Below are 19,942 nucleotides of genomic sequence, written 5' to 3' on the forward strand. Positions count from 1 at the left end.
TAGGCAATATATAATTCATTCAGAATTTGAAGATAACATATTTTGCTGCATTAGGTAAGGCTATGGTTAGGCTATTTATTATTCGAACCGGCTACCATGCCAAATCACGCGTACAGTATGTTTGCCTGTTCAAATTATAGTGGTTTGTGAACATAACCACTTTATTAACAAGAGCATTTATGCTGGGATGTGTAGGATGCTGATAGGCGACACATAGACTAACTACCATGACATTCTATTTAAATGTGTTTTTATGGAGGAATCGCATCTAGCCTTACCCTAGAGTTGGTTCACCCTCCGCTTATGATTAAAATGAATGGTGACCACTTACATAATTCAAAACATACTCTTTCCCCTATCCATATAAATGAATTTTAACCTAAATTCTTGATGTAAAAAAGCTCATGTTTATTTGTCAACTACCCATCGGAGAATAAATGTGTCAGTGAAGAAGAGTGACAAGACTCACTCTTCTATTGTCAGTCAAACCCTGTGGAAAGGGGGGCATTTTTAGGACCTCTGTGGTATAGCCTACACTCGGGCATATAAAAATTTTGTCCCAGCCCTGTGAATTTCAGTAACAGCCCTGACCCAGAATCATCCCTCTGTTCATTCCACGCTAACAGATGGAGAGGCCATCTGTAAATGACAATTTGGAGTTTCTGGATACCGTTTTAGATCCTTTTAGCACTTTTAGACCTGCTAATAATATAAACAAAGTCTTAAAAGTACCTTTAGAAGCCATAGTTGCATTGAATCCTGAGTTCAGTTGTGACACATTTATAACTGGTTGGATCATATTGAATTTGCCAATTAAAGAATCACATTCACTCCCCACATAAACTAACAAACAGTGATGCTTAAGCAATATTTCAAGGTAAATTTCCGCATAAAAATCCACAGTATGTTAAAATACAGTCCATACACATTGTATTTGCCTTACTTGCATGCAGGTACATATAAGAGAATTAGAATTATTATAAATCATCCTGTGTATAATGAGGTCAAAAAGGACGAACTCCCTATGGAGAGTTCGTCCTTGAATACTGTGTGTGTGTGTGTGTGTGTGTGTGTGTGTGTGTGTGTTTGAATGTGTTTCAAAGGAAAAAACTATACTAATATAAAGCAAGGTCATCAGAAATTATTCTTTAGGATCAAAGATTAATTGAGCCTTTATATGTCTGTCTGCATGTCTTTGTGAGAAAGTACTTGTCAAAAGATTGGGGTAAGCATCCATGTACTTCAGTGTGCATAAGCACTGGTTTATAGTGGACATCAAATGGTGACCCAACAATAAAATCAAATATTAAAGTCCTCCTGAAGTCAATCAAGTCAAACTCATCTTTGATCACCAAAATTACATATTTAAACGTTTTTTCTTTCCTGTAAAAAAAAAAAAATTAAAAATCTTAATGCCTTAAAATAGCTTGAATGTAACTCTACACCCTTGCCTCATTTAATATACACGGAACTATGAATAAGATAATTAGCCCCGCCTCCACTCACTCGCACGAGCTCAGATGAAATCCACTCGGTCAACTTACTGAGGTAAACGCTGCACAATGGTATTGCTTTTTACAACGTCACACACATAACGGTAATTAATATGATTAGCTTTTTGCTTGACTATGTTATCAAACAGCTAATAATGTGTTGCTAAAGTTGCACAAACCATGTTCCCGTCAGACAGCTGCCTTCTAACAATCAGTATCCTTAGAAATGCTTTGAACAACTCAGAACGTTGGTGGAGAAAGGCATATAGTTCATCAAAACATCGTAAAATACATCATACACCCGCCATATTGCTAAATCTACCTGATTTTTCATATCAACAGAAAAATATACCGGGATAACCTTCTTTTGAGACTCCCTTGCACGGTCAGTTAATGATATGCCTGCTGGCACGTTGACGTGATTGGTTACAAGGTAGTTTGTGACGTCAGAAACACCAACGATTTCAAACCGCCTGTTTGAGACTGTCTTTGGTTTACTGCAGTTTTAACGAGAAAATACTCAGCAATGGTGTTGACTTATGAATTTGCACATAGTTTGTCTTAAAGCATGTTAAAAACACCAGATATACATATGAACAACATTAAAAACTTGATTTTCACCACAGGGGGACTTTCAAATGTATTCACGAAGTGCATCTGGCTAACAATACTAAGTAACATGACTAAGTTGTAAACAACAGCTGAAGCTTACCATCTTAACATATATGGAATTAACACTGGGTCAAATATTATATTAGTAGAATCCATATTACTAGAGACAGATGAATTTTAAAAAATGCCTTTGACATCAACAATAAAAGATAAAGTACTGTTCATAAGTTTTTAATGTTTTTGATAGAAGTCTCTGCTCACCAAGCCTACATTTATTTGATCAAAAATTTCAGTAAAAACAGTAAAATTGTGAAAAACAGTATTATCAGAGTTTAAAATAACTGTTTTCTATGTTAATATATTTTATTCACAAGAATAATATAACTATTCCTCTGAAGCTGAATTTTCAGCATCATTACTCCAGCATTTAGTGTCACATGATCCTTCAGAAATCATTCTAATATGGTCTTTTGGTCCTCAAGAAACATTTCTTATTATTGTCAATGTTGAAAATAGTTTTTCTGCTTAATATTTTTGTGAAAACCATGATATTTTTTCTTTTCTTTTTTTGTTGTTGTTTTTTTGCATTATTTCTTTAAAAAAAATCTTACTGACCCCAAACCTTTACACAATATAGGAAGCATTTTTTCCTCCCTTTTAAAGGTGGATAAGTATATTATGCTATTCTAGCTATCTATGATTATACAGAGTGTTGCATTTCATTATTTTCATTTAGCATAATTTTTTCCCCCCTGCAGTCCCTGATTAAAGATCTTTATCAACAAAATCATGACAATTGTTACACTAATGGGGAAGTTTCCTTGTGGGTATCCTCTCACTTGACACTAATCGACTGACTAATTACAAACACCAAACTTAGTCAGTTAAAATAATTAAATTGTTCTGCAACATTCATTAAATGCATTTGAAAGGATGCATGAAATGCCTGAGAGCAACGTACTAACTGCTGATTATCTGCTAAGTGGTCAAGAGTCAGTAAAACTATAAACAAGCTGAATCAGCATGAATTTCAGCTGCTTTTAGGAAAATTGCATTCGGGAAAAATCTAGAGGTTTTTTTTTTTTTTTTTTTTTTTTTTTAAACCTTACAAAAAGCAGAAGAATCCAAAATAATTTGCATATTTAATTAATATAAAACCTTTTTGATAACAGTGATTATTCTTAAAGTCACCAAATTCTTTTTTTTTTTTTTATGGAATATAACAGTATTTATTATAAATGATTCTTCGCGCACATCATTATTTTTAAAAAACAATAGGGAAGATAAGACAATCGCAACTTCCGTTTCATGCTGTCCCGGTACTAATGTTTAACATTAAGGAATACATAATCCTTTAAAAGCACAACATTTCCAAACACACTGTTATAGAAGTGCCCTCTTTTCATGTTCACTGTGTAAAGCTCTCCCAAATCCCAGCCCTGCATGCTCCAAGGCATCACTGTCTTTAGGAGGAAGAGAAGCGATGGATAAGAACCAAATAGAGAGAGACAGACAGGAGGGAAATGATAGATTGGCAGAGAGATTTGTGGGGTCCCCATCTGTGAATATAATCTAAAAAAAATCTGTTTACGCACAAGCTAGAGAGAGAGAGAGAGAGATGGAGGGGTGGATTTAGTGTAAGCCACAGAATAATATCAGTTTCGTGGATTTAAGGGCGGATAGAGGAGGGAGGGGTGAGGCAGAATTAAAAACACTCTCATCCTCAGTATATGTGCCAGCTGTGTGTGTGTTTGTATGAGGTTTAGGCCTTCTGTGAGTGTGTTTTATATGACTGCGCTTGTTTTATGTTTGCTCAGTTTGGTTTGTTGAATTTAAGAGACTTTAGGTTCTTTACATGAGAGTTTGACCTATTTCACGCTGCCCTAGAGGAGCCAGAGCTCAGCCGCCCCTCATCTGGAAAAATATGTGGTATTAAATAAACATGAAACATTTCACAAATAATTCATTTGTAAACAGTACGATTGATTCCAGATAAGAATTCACTCGTTTCTTTTATTCCCCTTTTCACTCTCTTTCTCTGTTGGTGATAAACAGTTTATTATGGTGATAAACAGTTTATTAGATGAATGTCAGGGCAAGCATGAGATGATGGGAAAGGACTGCTTAGATGCCGGATTCTGGTCATATCAACCTTTGCTGTATATACTCCTGCTGACAATGCCCTTATTATGCTATTTTAAAGGTTCCTAATTTTGTTTTGTTGGTCTCCTACAATAGGTTTACAGGCATCCAAGGTCAAAAAAAAAATATGTATCATTTTCTGATAATATACATTACACATCACCTCATTTCTCAGTCTGAAAACTGTTCGTTTGAAGATTCTGTCTCTCTAAACCATAGTCTGTAAAAAATATGGACGGAGTGTCAGTGACGTCACCCGTAGGTTTCTGAAGAGCATTTTTGAAGCCTAAAGCCGGCTGTTGCCATCTTGGCAGCGTGTCAACGCGCATCACTCCCGGATAACAGAAAATGGGCAAAGAGGCGGAGCTGAGATGACGTGGCGGCAGCAGACAAACAGCTAGTGATGACAGCAGCGGCAATCCATCTGTCACTCAAGTGGCCGCGCCCTTAATTATGCAGAACTTTAAGGCTTAATATAATTTAAATGGATGAGTTATAAAAAAAAATCACCCTCCTCACAGTTGTCATGAAGGGCAAAATTAGCAATGTAGACCAAAACCACAATTTGTACCAGGCTGTAAACATGTTTTTTTTTTTCTCTGCTGTAAAGTTGGGCATTTTAACATGGGGCTCAATGAGATTCTGCTCTCTTTTGGAGCCTGTCCCTACAACCCCTGGCAAAAATTATGGAATCACCACACTTAGAAGATTTTTTACTTTATAGCAAACAAACAAATCACAGATATGACACAAAAAAAGATTTTGTTCAATAGCTTAACATTCTGGCTTCAGGAAACATCCCTCAACAAATCCACTTTTGTTATTATTATTAATGGCATGTTTTTTTCCAGAGCAAGTAGAGGAAAAAAATATGGAATCACTCAATGTTGAGGAAAAAAATATGGAATCATCAACAAAAAAAACTCCTCCTCTGCTCCTCCTCTGGCTTTTGACAGCCTAAATTCTTTGAGGCATGGACTTCATTAATGAAAAACAATATTCCCCATCAGGCTGGTTTCAACTTTCTCAAATAGTGTATGATAGATCAGCTTTGCAGGGTGGAGCCTTGTCATACCAGTGTTTATACCAGTGACCAGTGTTTATAATTTCCACCATAAATTTTCAATTAAATTGAGATCTGAACTGTTTGCTGGCCATGTCTTTGAGTTGATATGTCTTTCCTGAAGAAAAGCTTTAACACTCTTTGCTCTGTGCAAGATGCATTATTTCATCATCACCAAACCTATTTTCTATCGATTGAATGAGAAAAGTGTCCACAATTTCAGTGTACACCAGTGCATTTACTGTTGAGGTAATGATTGTCATCTCCTCTGGTCCTTTACATGACATGCACCCCCATATCATAAATGGGTTGGGAAATTTGATTGTTTTCTTCAAGCAGTCATCTTTATATGTTTCATTAGAACGGCAACTGACAAAAGTTCCAGCGTAATCTCCTTGGCTAATGCAGATTCGCAGTTCTTCACTGAATAACACTTTCATCCAATCATCCAGAATCCATGATTGCTTCTCTTTATCCCACTGTAACCTTGTTTTCTTTTGTTTAAGTGTTAGTACTCATTTTCATTTGGCTTTTATGTAAGCTCAGTAAGCTCTATATGTAAGTTCAAGCTGGTTTTTTACAGTTCTGTCCCAAAAATTGGCTCCTGATTCTGTCTGTTTTTCTTTTGATTTGTTATGTGTTTTCTATTGTAAAGGCATATTACTTTGAGATTTCTATCTTGATGCTTTGACGTCTTCCTTGGTCTGCCCGTATGTCTTGCTTTATAACCTTCCCATTTAGTTTATACTTGCACCAGATTTTAGACACAGCTGACTGGGAGCAACCAACTTCTTTGGCCATACTCCGTATTGAAATCCCTTGTTGAAGGAGTTTTATAATCCTTTCCATTGTTTCAACAGAGAACTCTCTTCTTGGGGCCATATTTCATTTCAATTAGCCAAGTCAAACAACCCATTAAGGTGAAAGCTCTCCCTAACTACTGACTAATTAGCATTTTTTAGACTTGTCCCAGTATTTGTTTAAAATGGAAATTAACAGATGATTCCATATTTTTTTCCTCAACATTGAGTGATTCCATACTTTTTTCCTCTACTTGCTCTGGAAAAAGACATGCCATTAATAATAATAACAAAAGTGGATTTGTTTGAGGTATGTTTCCTGAAGCCAGAATGTTAAGCTATTGAACAAAACCTTTTTTGTGTCATATCTAGTGTGGTGATTCCATAATTTTTGCCAGGGGTTGTAGCAGCCAGTCAGTGAATTGCAGTTTAAGTCACTTCCATATTGGCTTCAAGAGAAACGGGGAGGTTGCCGCTTGCTCTAAACCCATCCTGTCCGAGAGCCTGCTGTGCTCTGATTGGTCAGACGGACCAGTCTGTTGTGATTGGTTGACTGCTTACAGAACGTGTCGGAAACAAATCGCCTATTACCATATCTAGATTTCAACTCCAGAGGCTTCTTCATTGCTTGATACACACTGTAGCTATGTTTCCATCCACTTATTTTTATGCGCATTTTGGAATATCGCGTAAAAAAAATGCTGGATGGAAATGCCAAGATGCGCATAAATTCTAAAAATGCGTATTAAAAACTTGTGCGCTCAGTTGAGTCGGATACATTTTTTAATGCGATACAAAAATATGCGCATAAACTACGATGGAAACACTTTTACTGAATAAATTCCTTGATATGCATCAAAAAAGACATGTGACTTTGCGATGGGATGGCATAACTGGACCAACCAGCGGACAGATCTCATTGCACAGCATCTGAAATGCTGTTTTGGTTATTCTGAAATGCCTGAGCAAAGTCTGCCGTTAAAGTGGTTCGGTATAGTTCCCTTCCAGAAGTGCCTCACACAACTGCATTCCCAAACACCAGGCATCTGAATGCATGACAGCGTTTATTGCATTTCGTCTGCGCGATCTGTAGTGCAAATTATTTATTATATGTGAAAATTATTATTATATACAGTGGCTTCTACTGCAGCAACTTCCATTTTTCTTAGTGTAATTTAGCGCAAGTTTATCAGGAAGTGACGATTTTGTTCTCTTCGACTCACTGGATTGCTTTATTCGCAAATGTTTTATGCGATATTCCAAATTTGCAGACAATTAGATTAGCAACTTTGGATGGAAACATAGCTAGTGATACAAAAGATGCTGTCGGTTTTTTCATATTAATTCCAGTGTGAGTCCTCATTCTTTGGAAGTGCATGCAAAGTGGATTCACAGCGCTGAAAACAGCGTCTTCTCAACATGTCAACAACACGAACCAAACTATTCCAGGCCTCAGCTACAACTACAGTGTTTGACGGCGGTTCAAAGTAGACGTTGTTTAAGGGCAGCCAATGAAGACCATAGGCTGGCATAATGCTTGTTACATTGTTACATAGATATGTAACAGGAAGTGAGACTGGAATCGCTGACGACTCATTTCAGCAGTTCAAAATTGATTCTTTCGTTTAAGAGACAATAACTTTATTTGTCAGACACAATAGTGAATTCATATATATAGACGGTTTCTATTTCTGTAATATAGGGTGGTGCTTGATTTTGTCCATCAGGATTTGATTGGATCGTTAGATGGTTGTGGTTTTGCTATTGCTGTGATCTCATATGAGTGACAGGTCGTCCCGCCAGTGAACGTCTTCAGAGAAGAGAAGAGATGTCAGTGCAAGAGGGAGGGGAAGTTATGTTGATTGAAGATTACAAGGGAACATGAAATGTAAAAATATAATGATGTGCACGGATAAATAATTAATAATAAATACTGCAATATAAAAAAAAAATAAGAATGATCAATTTTGATTTCATAGTGACTTCAATGCTGCTATTAGTTAAACCAACTAATAAACTGTCTGTTCATCTGTCTGTCTCTCTCTCTACTTCCTTTCCTCTCTCAGTTATGCTGCTGGACACTACAGAGTCCACCGCTGAGCTAGGCTGGACAACATATCCTGACACAGGGGTAAGATTCATGCATTAGATTAGAAACACAAATTTATATGAACCTGAAACAGACAGATCACATTTTAGAATTTTTTAAGGTGATTTATTGTGTGTCTTCCTTTATATGTTTTTATTGTTTCTGTGGGCCTGTGAGTTTGTATTTCTTGTTTTAATCCCTCCTTTCTAAAAACATAGCGTATTTAACCTTCATTCCCTTAATTCCTTCGTCCTCTTCTGTGTGTATTTGCTGTCAGCTCGACTGTGATATCTCTGTGGCCCTGGGCAGTGCAGAGAGTCTGACCTACTGAGAAGAACTGAACTCAGTCCTCTACTTCCTGTCCCAGCTTCTCTTGCCAGACCTCAGTTTCTCTCTCTCTCTCACTCTTTCTGTCTGTCACTTGGTCTGCATACATATCTTTGTTAATCTATCCATCTGTGCTTTTCTGAATTTCTCCCCCTCTCCTTCGCTCATCTTCTCATTCTCTCAAGCTGTCCACCCCATCTTTTTTTCTTCCCGTTCAAGCCCATTTCTTTCTTTCATTCCCTTTTTAGTTCTCTAAACAAATGTTTTCATTCCTCCAGCAGTCCTTTCATGTTAAGTTTTTTGATGCTGTGTTTCTCTCCGTCTCCTCTTAGTCATTCTGTCTGTTTGATTTATTTTCTTCATCCTCTGTCTCACTCTTTCTCAGCGTGGCAGTTGTTCGCCGCCTTTTTGTGAGTCAGTGAGGGTGTGTGTGTGTCTGTGATTTCTGTATTGTGTATTACTGGAGAGATTTGAGGTTTGTCTGGGATTTTCAGCTTAAATCACCTGAAGAAGCAGGGAAGGGCAGGGCATTTCTCTGATCTAATCTATGATATTTTACCAAATATGGCATCTTTATTTTTTTCACAGATCTATTGAATTATTATCTCTGAGGCCCATATACATGCAATAGTTCTCCTAACATTGTATTTTTTATATTCATTGCTATTTACATATTTTTTAAGTACAGTGAGGTCCAAAAAACTAAGATATATATATATATATACTTTTTTAAGTTTTGTGTGTGTGTATATATATATATATATACTTTTTACAAATACATTTTAAATAAAAACGTCATTATAAAAAGTCAAAAGGAATCTTAGATGTCTGGACCCCATTATATATTTTCAAGTGACTGAAAATGTGGTTGTGCAGTATTCATGCCGCCTCAGGCTCATTTTTATTTTCCAACATTGTTCCTCTTTTCAGTGGGATGAGGTGAGCGTGTTAGATGACAAGGGGAGACTCATGCGTACCTTTGAAGTCTGCAATGTCAATCAGAACCCTCGTCTCCAAGACAACTGGTTGGCCACGCCCTTCCTGTACCGGCAGTCAGCTCCACGGATCTTTGTGACACTGCGTTTCTCGGTTCGTGACTGTGCCAGTCTACGCTCCCCCTCCCCGACATGCAGGGAGACACTGATACTGTACTACAAACAGGCTGACTCCCAGAGAGAGCTGGAGAGAACCTGGGCAGCTGAGGTGAGTGACGAGGGATTATCTCACTTTCGAGGCCCGGACCACAGATTTTAATGAGATTAAAGAAGGATTGAGAAATTTGTACTAAGCTCAATGTACATGGGTCAATGACATTATTCTATATATATATATATATATATAATATATAAATCATGTTTATATATATATATAATCACATGGTGTGTGTGTGTGTGTGTATATATATATATATAATATATATATATATATATTATCATGTGGTGTGACTGAAAAAGCCACATTGTCCAACAAACAGAAAAAAAATCCTGAAACAGAAATTGATATCGTAGACAGGACCCCTGCAGACACTCATGTCTGTGTGTCAGAGTCAATAAACAAATTATCAGATAACTGACCTTTTTATGACAAGACAAAGTTAATTTATGTTGTAAAATGTCATGTTGCAGAACTCCCCAAAATGCAATGATATTTATGTGATTAAAAATACAGTAATATTGTGAAATATTATTACAATTGAACTGTTTTCTATTGTAATGTATTTTAAAGTTTTATTTATTCCCGTGATGGCAAATAAAAAGGTCAAAAGAACAGCATTTAATTTAATGTGAAAGTTACTGTTGATCAATTGAATGCATCCTTGCTGGATAAATTTAATTTCTTTAAAAAAATCTTACTGTCCCAAAGGTTAACGGTAGTGTAATACAACCCGAATTCTGGAAAAGTTGGGACATTTTTTAAAATTGAATAAAATGAAAACTAAAAGACTTTCAAAACACATGAGCCAATATTTTATTCACAATAGAACATAGATAACATAACAAATGTTTAAACTGAGAAATTTTACACTTTTGTCCACTAAATGAACTCATGTCAAATTTAAAAGGTTTTTGGTCTCAATTTGAGGTCTCAAAAAAGTTGGCACGGGGGCAACAAATGGCTGAAAAAGCAAGAAATTTTGAAAAGATTCAGCTGGGAGAACACAAGTTAATTGATATCAGGTATGTAACATGATTAGCTATAAAAAGGATGTCTTAGAGAGGCAGAGTCTCTCAGAAGTAAAGATGGGCAGAGCTGTGAAAGAGTGCATAATGATTGTGTCAATGACATTACTAAATGGGCCCAGGAATACTTCCAAAAACCACTGTCGGTAAACACAATCCGCCGTGCCATCTGCAGATGCCAACTAAAGCTCTATCATGCAAAAAGGAAGCCATATATGAACATGGTCCAGAAGCACCGTTGTGTCCTGTGGGCCAAGGCTCATTTAAAATGGACTGTTTCAAAGTGAAAAAGTGTTCTATGGTCAGATGAGTCTAAATTTGACATTCTTTTTGGAAATCACGGACACCGTGTCCTCCGGGCTAAAGAGGAGGGAGACCTTCCAGCATGTTATCAGCATTCAGTTCAAAAGCCAGCATCTCTGATGGTATGGGGGTAAATAAGTGCATACGGTATGGGCAGCTTGCATGTTTTGGAAGGCACTATGAATGCTGAAAGGTATATAAAGGTTTTAGACCAACATATGCTCCCCTCCAGACGACGTCTATTTCAGGGAAGGTCTTGTATATTTCAGCAGGAAAATGCAAAACCACATACTGCAGCTATTACAACAGCATGGCTTCGTCATAGAAGAGTCCTGCAGTCCAGATCTTTCACCTATAGAGAACATTTGGCGCATCATTAAACGAAAGACGACCACGAACTCTTCAGCAGCTGGAAACCTATATCAGGCAAGAATGGGGCCAAATTTCAACACCAAAACTCCAGAAACTCATAACCTCAATGCCCAGACGTCTTCAAATTGTTTTGAAAAGAAGAGGAGATGCTACACCATTTTTAAACATGCCCCCGTCCCAACTATTTTGAGACCTGTAGCAGGCATCAAATTCAAATGAGCTCATTTTTTGTGCATAAAATTGTAAAATTTCTCAGTTTAAACATTTATGTTATCTATATTCTATTGTGAACTTTTGCTCATGTGATTTGAAAGTCTTTTAGTTTTCATTTTATTCAAATTTGAAAAACATCCCAACTTTTCCGGAATTTGGGTTATAATTAAAATTTGTACAAATAAATAAAAATAAAATAAAATATTTTTTTAATTTTTAAATTATTACATTTAAGCCAGTCTTGAAGATGGTAGAAATGGTAAAATGGTTAAATAAATAAATAAAAACATGAAACCAACATTAATAGAAAAGGTAAAAGAGCATGGCTCAGAAAAGAAATGTTCATGACCTGAAGTGGTGGAATAACTTGTGATTATTAGTGAGAAGTAGTATCTCCCAAAATCATAGATCCCTACTCAAATTATAATGATTGTAATGGAGATATCTTGAGATCATGTCTGTAGCACAACGTAAGACTTACTTTCCAATTATCTCATTTCTGCAACATAGTATTAGCATTATAAAACTAACATGAGTGTTAGCCTGTTATCAAATGCTGGTTTGTTGGATACCTTGTCCTACACCCACACACAGACATCATATGAAGGATTTTGGCAGCATTCAGTCTTGTACCATTCTGTTTTGTTTGACTGACTAAGATGTACTTGGAACATTTGTTATGATGGAGCCTGAGGATCCATGGGATTCATTTTCAAAGAAAATAAGACCCTTGTGCTCTTTGAATGACTGTATATTGTATGAACTACATTTCCCCAGATGCATCACTCAGAAGAAAAGACGAAAACTACATAGTACCTGACACATGCCTGCAGGCTTCCAATGAAAAATATATTAATGTAAAATATTAAAGCTAGAAGTGTATCTTTCATTGCTTAAGTAAAATCAAATACTAATTTGGTTTTTGGTTTTTGGTTATTGGTTTTTTACGTTGTTCAATTATGTATATCAACATCTTTTGACCATATACCTTTAGACATTTCTGGGTAGAGTGGCTGCAAGAGATATATAACTCCTACAAGTGCAATTACCAGGTCATGTTTGTTAGAGGAAGGTACACAGTGTGGTTTTAAGATGCTGTTATGTGGATTCTCAGAGATATGTGTGGCTTATTACTCCTCAGGGGAGAAGATAGTGCTCTAAACAATAAATAAAATCTGTTGTTATTCCTCTGGGAATGTAATGTGCTCCATTTTTATATAAATCAAATACTTATATTCTAGTTTTATTCTAGTTACATAAAGCTCTTGTCATCTCTTCTTTTTTGCCTTCTTGTAGTTAATCTTTTAAATGCAATGCTGCCGCGCTAAAAATAGCTCCTTGAAGGAATAGTTCATCCCAAAACTGAAGCTCTGTCATTATTTAGTCACCCTCATGTTGCTTCAAACCCATATACTGCTATTTATTCTGTGGAAAGCCAGAGTTTCCAGGTTCCAGGGATCTAATGGCATTTTGTTTGGAGATTTCACTACAATGGATAGCAGGCCACGGCAGCTGCGGGAAAGCAATAGATTGGCACATGTGTCCAAGATTGCGCTGTTGGCTTCCACCACTGTTAACAGCTACAATAAACACTCCGCAAGACATTAAAAATAACACATTCCAGTGCTGGATCGACACTCATTATAACGCACACAAACAATGGAAAAACTGTTCAACAATGAAGCTGCTTCATCGTTATTAAATACATCCCTCCCTATTTCAAAATGTACTGAGGACAAAATTGGCCTTGATAAAAAGTGATCAGGACGGGCCCTATCCACCCAAAAATAACACCTTTAATATATTATATACTGCTATATACAGCTATGTAGTATACACCGATCAGGCATAACATTATGACCACCTTGCTAATATTGTGTTGGTCCCCCTTTTGCTGCCAAAACAGCTCTGACCCGTCGAGGCAAACTCGTTGTTGTGCTCCTCAAACCATTCCTGAACCATTTTTGCTTTGTGGCAGGGCGCATTATCCTGCTGAAAGAGGCCACAGCCACCAGGGAATACCGTTTCCATGAAAGGGTGTACATGGCCTGCAACAATGCTTAGGTAGGTTGTACGTGTCATGGGCACCCTGACTGGTCTGCAGCTATGCAGCCCCATACGCAACAAACTGCGATGCACTCTGTATTCTGACACCTTTCTATCAGAACCAGCATTAACTTCTTGGGCAATCTGAGCTACAGGAGCTTGCCTTCGCTCCCTACATGCATCAATGAGCCTTGGCCGGCCATGACCCTGTTGCCGGTTCACCACTGTTCCTTCCTTGGACCGCTTTTGATAGATACTGATCACTGCAGACTGGGAACACCCCACAAGAGCTGCAGTTTTGGAGATGCTCTGACCCAGTCATCTAGCCATCACAATTTGGCCCCTGTCAAACTCACTCAAATCCTTTCACTTGCCCATTTTTCCTGCTCAACTTTGAGGACAAAATGTTCACTTGCTGCCTAATATATCCCACCCACTAACAGGTGCCGTGATGAAGAGATAATCAGTGTTATTCACTTCACCTGTCAGTGGTCATCATGTTATGCCTGATCGGTGTATATACTATATACAACTGCTGTTTCTATGAACTGTAACTTTAAGCACTAGAGGAGTGTGCACATTCTTCAGAATGTCTCCTTCTATGTTCAGTGGGAAAAAAATCACAGCATATTAGTTTGAAATGACATGAGAGTGCTTAAATAATGACAGTTTTAATTTGGGTGAACTATCCCTGTAAACATGACTGACATATTAATAATTAGTTTGATAGCTCTCTCTCTCCTACACCGTTCCAGCCTACTAGTGGAGAGACGAGAGAGGGCTGGGTGAAGATCGACACCATCGCAGCGGACAAGAGTTTCAGCCGTGTGGAGCCAAGTCTACCTCACCAGTACAAACCTGAAAACGCACGACGCATCAACGTCAAAACCCGCAGCTTTGCTCCTCTCACACGCAAAGGGTACGATGACCTTTTTTGCCTTTCCCCCATCTCCCTAAATCGCTTGATGAATGATGGTCACTGTGTGCAGATGAAATGAGGATCCCTCTGAATATGGTCACTCGGGATCAAGCAATTCTGCTGAGTAAATATCAGCCACAGTGTTAATATTTGCAATGATATGGTTTTGAATATGAAAACAAACAACAGTTATTAGTCTGCCTGGTCTCAATGGATGTTTTGCTGGCTGATAAGCTTGTCGCCTGTCTCTTTTCATCACCCTTTCTCTTTTCTTTCTCTTTTTTTTAGGTTTGTGTTAGCAATAGTAGACAGTGGAGCATGCGTGTCACTCATGGGTGTTTCCATATTTTATCGTCGCTGTCCAGCAACCAGTCGTTTCCTGGCCTTCTACCCGGCCACGCCCTCGGGGGCGGAGCCAACGTCTCTAGTTCCGGTGACTGGAACTTGTGTACCCCATAGCCAATCACAGGGTGGGACAGCACCAAGAATGCACTGTAACACAGAAGGCGAATGGCTGGTGCCTGTTGGAGGATGTACGTGTGATGCGGGATATGAGCCCAATCATAATGGCTCAGCCTGTTTAGGTGAGTCAACAAAACTCACCTTATGGTGGAAATTTGGATTAATCTCAATGATTTTAATCTTTTGAATCCATTTCCCAAAAAGATTTGTTTAGATTTGTTCACTGATTCATTGTGTTGAGATATGAGCCCAGTCATAATGGCTAGGCCTGTTTAGGTGAGTCAAAAAGCATGTATTCTAATCGTAGGGATTTTGATTAATCTCAGTGATTTAAATCTTTTGAATCCATTTACCAAATAGATTTGTTTATTGATTCACTGTGATGGGATATGAGCCCAATCATAATGGCTAGGCCTGTTTAGGGTAGTCAAAAAACATGTAGTCTAATGGTAGAGATTTTGATTCAAGATCCAGATTTGTTCACTGATTTGTTTAGTGATGGATTATAAGCCCAATCATGTTTAGGTGAGTCAAAATATGTAGTCTAATAGTGAGGATTTCGATTCATCTCAGTAAATCTATTTGTCAAAAAGATTTGTTCATTGATTCAGTAAGTGATGGGATATGAGCCCAATCATACAGGCTCTGCGTGTTTAAATGAGTCAGCAAAACATGTAGTCTAGGCATGTGACGGTATCAAATTTTCATGTTGCGATAATTGCTGAAGCTTTTATCACGGTATACGGTATTATCACGATATTGAAATAAGTTGGGGGAAAAAGTGTTTTCATAGTATAACAGGTTTAAGAACTCTTTTATAACAGCAAGAACTCTGAATGTTTAAATACAATAACACAATACACAAAAAAAATATAAAGTAAAATTTTTCAAACAGATTAAAGTGCAAAAGAATTATAAAGAACAACAGGTAACACTTTACAATAAGGTCTCATTATTTAACGTTAGTTAATGCATTAACCAAGATTAAGTATGAGCAATAGCATTTGTTACAGAATGCTAATGTTAGTTAAGAAATACAACTGATCATTGTTAGTTTTAGCTCAGGTCCATTAAATAAGTTACAACTTTTGATTTTAGTAATGTTATTAAACATTAACTAAGAAATTAACATTAACTAAGATTAATAAATGCTTCATTATATAATAAATGCTTTAAATATTTTTTTATTGTCAGTTTGGTAATAATGAATTAACATGTTAACTAATGAAGCCTTATTTCACTAAGTTTTAATGAACAATAACAAATAATAAGAACATTTTCAATCATTAGGGCATGTTGTAGTAGTCCAGAATAAAATATAAAAATGTTTAAGTTTGAAAATAAATAGCTTATTAAGTCTTTAAGTATTAAGTATTTGGTGCTGTGATGAACAACATTGCGAATCCAAAAAACTGAATGGCTGTTTGAAGCATTTTAAATACTGTTCAGTAGCGCAGCTGCTTTGTTTGCGATTTTTCCGGGGTAACTGCTGCATTTCTGCTGTTCCATCAGCACCCTCTGCTGTCAGAAAGTGAATGCGCACTTTCATTCAGCGCATCTCCTTCACTCGTTCTGCCATGTGCTTTTCGTGCATTTTGGGTTTGTTTACATGAGTGCGCGTGTCCCTTTGACGCAGCTTACAGCGGTGTTGTGCATTTTATACGGTTGATGGGGAAAGTCTTCTTAAAATGCATTATAAAAATTTGAATAATTCGTAATAAATAATTATTCACTGTATTTTGAAGTGCCCACGATAACAATATCGTGCATATTCATTATCGTGATATATCGTATTACCGAATATCGGCACATGTCTAATGTAGTCTAATGGAGATTTTGATTCATATCAGTGACTCAAATCTTTTGAATACCTTCACAAAAAACAGATTTGTCCAGATTCATTCATTGATTTATTCAGTGATGGATTATAAGCCTAATCATAATGGCTCAGCCTGTTTGGGTAAGTCAAAATTTGTTGTCTAAAAGTGGGGATTTTGATTCATCTCAGTGACTCGAATCTTTTTAAATCTATTTGGCAAAAAGATTTCTTCATTGATTCGGTTAGTGACAGAATATAAGCCCAATCATATGGGCTCAGCGTGTTTAAATGAGTCAACAAAACATGTAGTCTAATGGTTTGAATTTTGATTTGTCTCAGTGATTTGAATCATTTGAATCTATTCACCAAAAAAGATTTGTTCAGATTTATTCACTGGTTCATTCAGTGACTGTTTCTGCAGGTTACGCCAGTAAGTGATGGAAAAATCTATCTTTGTATTTTATGAGTGAGTCACTGAATCATTTACTAAACTGATTGGATAAAATAAAACATTGTTTTTGTGACCGAAACAATGTGCTTATTAATATTTGCACGTGTATAATACTACTAAGAGACTCTATATTATTAATATTTGCATGTCTACAGTACTAATAAGAGTCTCTAAATTATTAATATTTGCATGTTTTCAATACTACTAAGAGACTCTAGAAAGAGTCTTTAAGCTTTTTTCTTTAAACGGTTTCCCAACAAATGGCAACAAATTGTGAGTGCTCAAAAAAGATGGAACCGGAGCAATGAATTGAACTGCCTTTGATCACTTGGAATCTGCTGTGGAGCTGATTTATTATTTACATTTATTTTTTGTGTTTGATGCACCATTCTACAAGCCTATAGGTATGTCTAAAGGCAAAATGGAACACAAAATAAATCAATGAATGGAAGTGAAGGGGGAAAAAAAAACAATTTGTTCACATAAAATTTTCTTTGAAAAACACATTCATTGAACGAAGCACTGCTAATGTAGTCACATGGTTTCTGTACACTACACTTACATGAATGAAAGTACTACCCAGCTGGATGTATTTTTAGATTGCCCAAGGAACCCTGCATACCTGAAAATGAATTTTGACATTTAATTTACACTTCAACATGTCTATTAGTTACAGTAAAAAAAAAAAAAAAAAAAAAAAAATTAAAGCAATTTTTAAAATTGCCTTTTAACTAACTGGTGTCAACTTGATTTTTAGTGGATGAAATCAGTTCATCTCAAGTTCACACGGGTGTCCTATCAGAGTTTTCACAGCTTAGCATATGTGCTATGAGTATGATCCACTAACGTTTGACAACCAGAATACTACTTCTAACCACCAGTCCCCTTTCACTCACCTTATCATTTCATTGTGTATGCGTCATTGTTGTGTCAGTTATCTCTGAATCAGAACTCTGCGGGCTCCCTGTCATAGTAATTATGCACAAAATTTGATGGACAGAAAATTACACACGGTGTATTCAGGCAAACGGGAAGGCTCCCATAAACACAGATCTAATTAAAGACACAAAAGACAAACGCTGCATTGCACGCACTGTGTTTTGTGGTTCCGAGATACAAATTTGTCTCCACAAGTTAGCTAACGAGGGGGTGTCTTCATTTAGAAAAATATTCCGAAGTTAAATGATTATTCCTTAAGTGTAAACTACAAAAAGCTTTCTGTTAGGGGTAAGGAAAGTGAAACTTAAAATGAAAATTCAATACTTGACTAAATAATAACCGACCAAAAGTGACAGTAAATACTTTTACATTGTTACAAATCTATTATTTTTTTTTAATTCCTAATCAGTTTTTTAAACATTTTATTCATCAGAGAATCCTGAGAAGAAAAAAAAAAAAAAAAAAGCAAGGCTTCCACAAACATATTAAGCAGCACCAATAATTAACTGTCATTTAAATAAGTGTGGGGATATAATTATTAAAAATGGATGTCCCTAGGCAACTGGTCTTTAGTATTTATAATTAGCTTTATATATAAACAATAAATGTATTTGTGGGTCAGGTTGTGTTTACATTGCACCTGAAATCAACTATACTGTGCCGGCCAGTACCTGTGTGTTTGCATTATCTGTATTTTTCTTGTAACTTTGTCAGCATAATTTGCATTTTCAGTATAGTCTTTTTCCTTTATTGTCTGTTGATTAGCTGATGGAAGAGAAGCAAATAGAGAGAGAATTTGAGAAAGACTTACTCATCTTTATCATCAACAAGTTCTTCCTTTCCTTCTATATGAGGGATTAGGTCAGAGAGGAAGAGAGAGATGCAGTAGTGGAAGAAAGTGGAGCTGAAAGGCACTACATTCACTGAAAGGGGTTAATTTCTGAGGGCGATGCGAGTAAATCAGACAAGAAGTTTTGAGATATCTTGAAGATGAAAGTGGAGTGGTGGAGAGATGGAGAGAGAGTGGGGATAAGAGAGGGTTGTGACACATTTAGGTCACGGTGATGTAATGGCCATTCAGCTGAACAAGTGACAGAAACCACAGGGAAGAGGAGGGGGAAGGACAAAGTAGTGGACAAGTTAAAGACTAGAGGATTGAGATAGCAGAAATTTGTGATGTGAGTCAGTGCAGCTGTTCCATATTTCATTTAGATATCGATTTGACTGTATCACATTTAGCAGCAAACTGATTTGAATTTCTCATGTTTTGTCTCCTTGTATTCCAGTCAGGGCTTGGTAACTGAAGTAACAAGAATGTGAATTATGATTTATGTTCTGATTTTATGACCAGTGAGATGACAGTGAAATCTTCACTGCAAAAAATAATAATAATAATAAATAAATAAACTTACTATTTTTTGTCTTTTCACTAAAAATAATTAAGCAAGATAAGTTACTTTCAAGGATAAACCAAAAAAATGTTGTTTTATTTATTTATCTTTTAGCTGCTGCTTTGCTGTCTGGTCAAGAGCATCAGCTGTCTTCAATTGTTTTTCAATTGCCAAAAATAATAAAAAGTTTAATTAAAGCTGTAATTGCTGATAAATGATACATGGTCAATAATAAAATAAATGCCTAAGTAAATGCCTAAATAAATTAAAAAATAATACTCTAAAAACATAAAGGATTAGTTCACTTTCAAATGAAAATTT

The 19,942-nt window shown here is 36.5% G+C and overlaps 2 protein-coding genes across 2 annotated transcripts in view; one reads left to right on the top strand and one right to left on the bottom strand.

Moving 5' to 3' along the window:
- il11a (interleukin 11a) overlaps positions 1-19,942 on the bottom strand; it is a 134,364-nt gene that overhangs the window by 92,508 nt on the left and 21,914 nt on the right. The gene's annotated exons all lie outside the window — the stretch shown is intronic.
- Positions 1-19,942, top strand: part of ephb6 (eph receptor B6) — a 61,770-nt gene that overhangs the window by 13,119 nt on the left and 28,709 nt on the right. The window contains exons 2-5 of the mRNA XM_051864456.1: positions 8,177-8,241; positions 9,457-9,729; positions 14,396-14,559; positions 14,848-15,143. Coding sequence (XP_051720416.1) covers positions 8,177-8,241; positions 9,457-9,729; positions 14,396-14,559; positions 14,848-15,143 — 798 coding nt within the window. The remainder of the gene's footprint in view (positions 1-8,176; positions 8,242-9,456; positions 9,730-14,395; positions 14,560-14,847; positions 15,144-19,942) is intronic.

This window comes from Ctenopharyngodon idella, chromosome 16 (assembly GCF_019924925.1).
Source record: "Ctenopharyngodon idella isolate HZGC_01 chromosome 16, HZGC01, whole genome shotgun sequence".
Taxonomy (NCBI): Eukaryota; Metazoa; Chordata; class Actinopteri; order Cypriniformes; family Xenocyprididae; genus Ctenopharyngodon; species Ctenopharyngodon idella.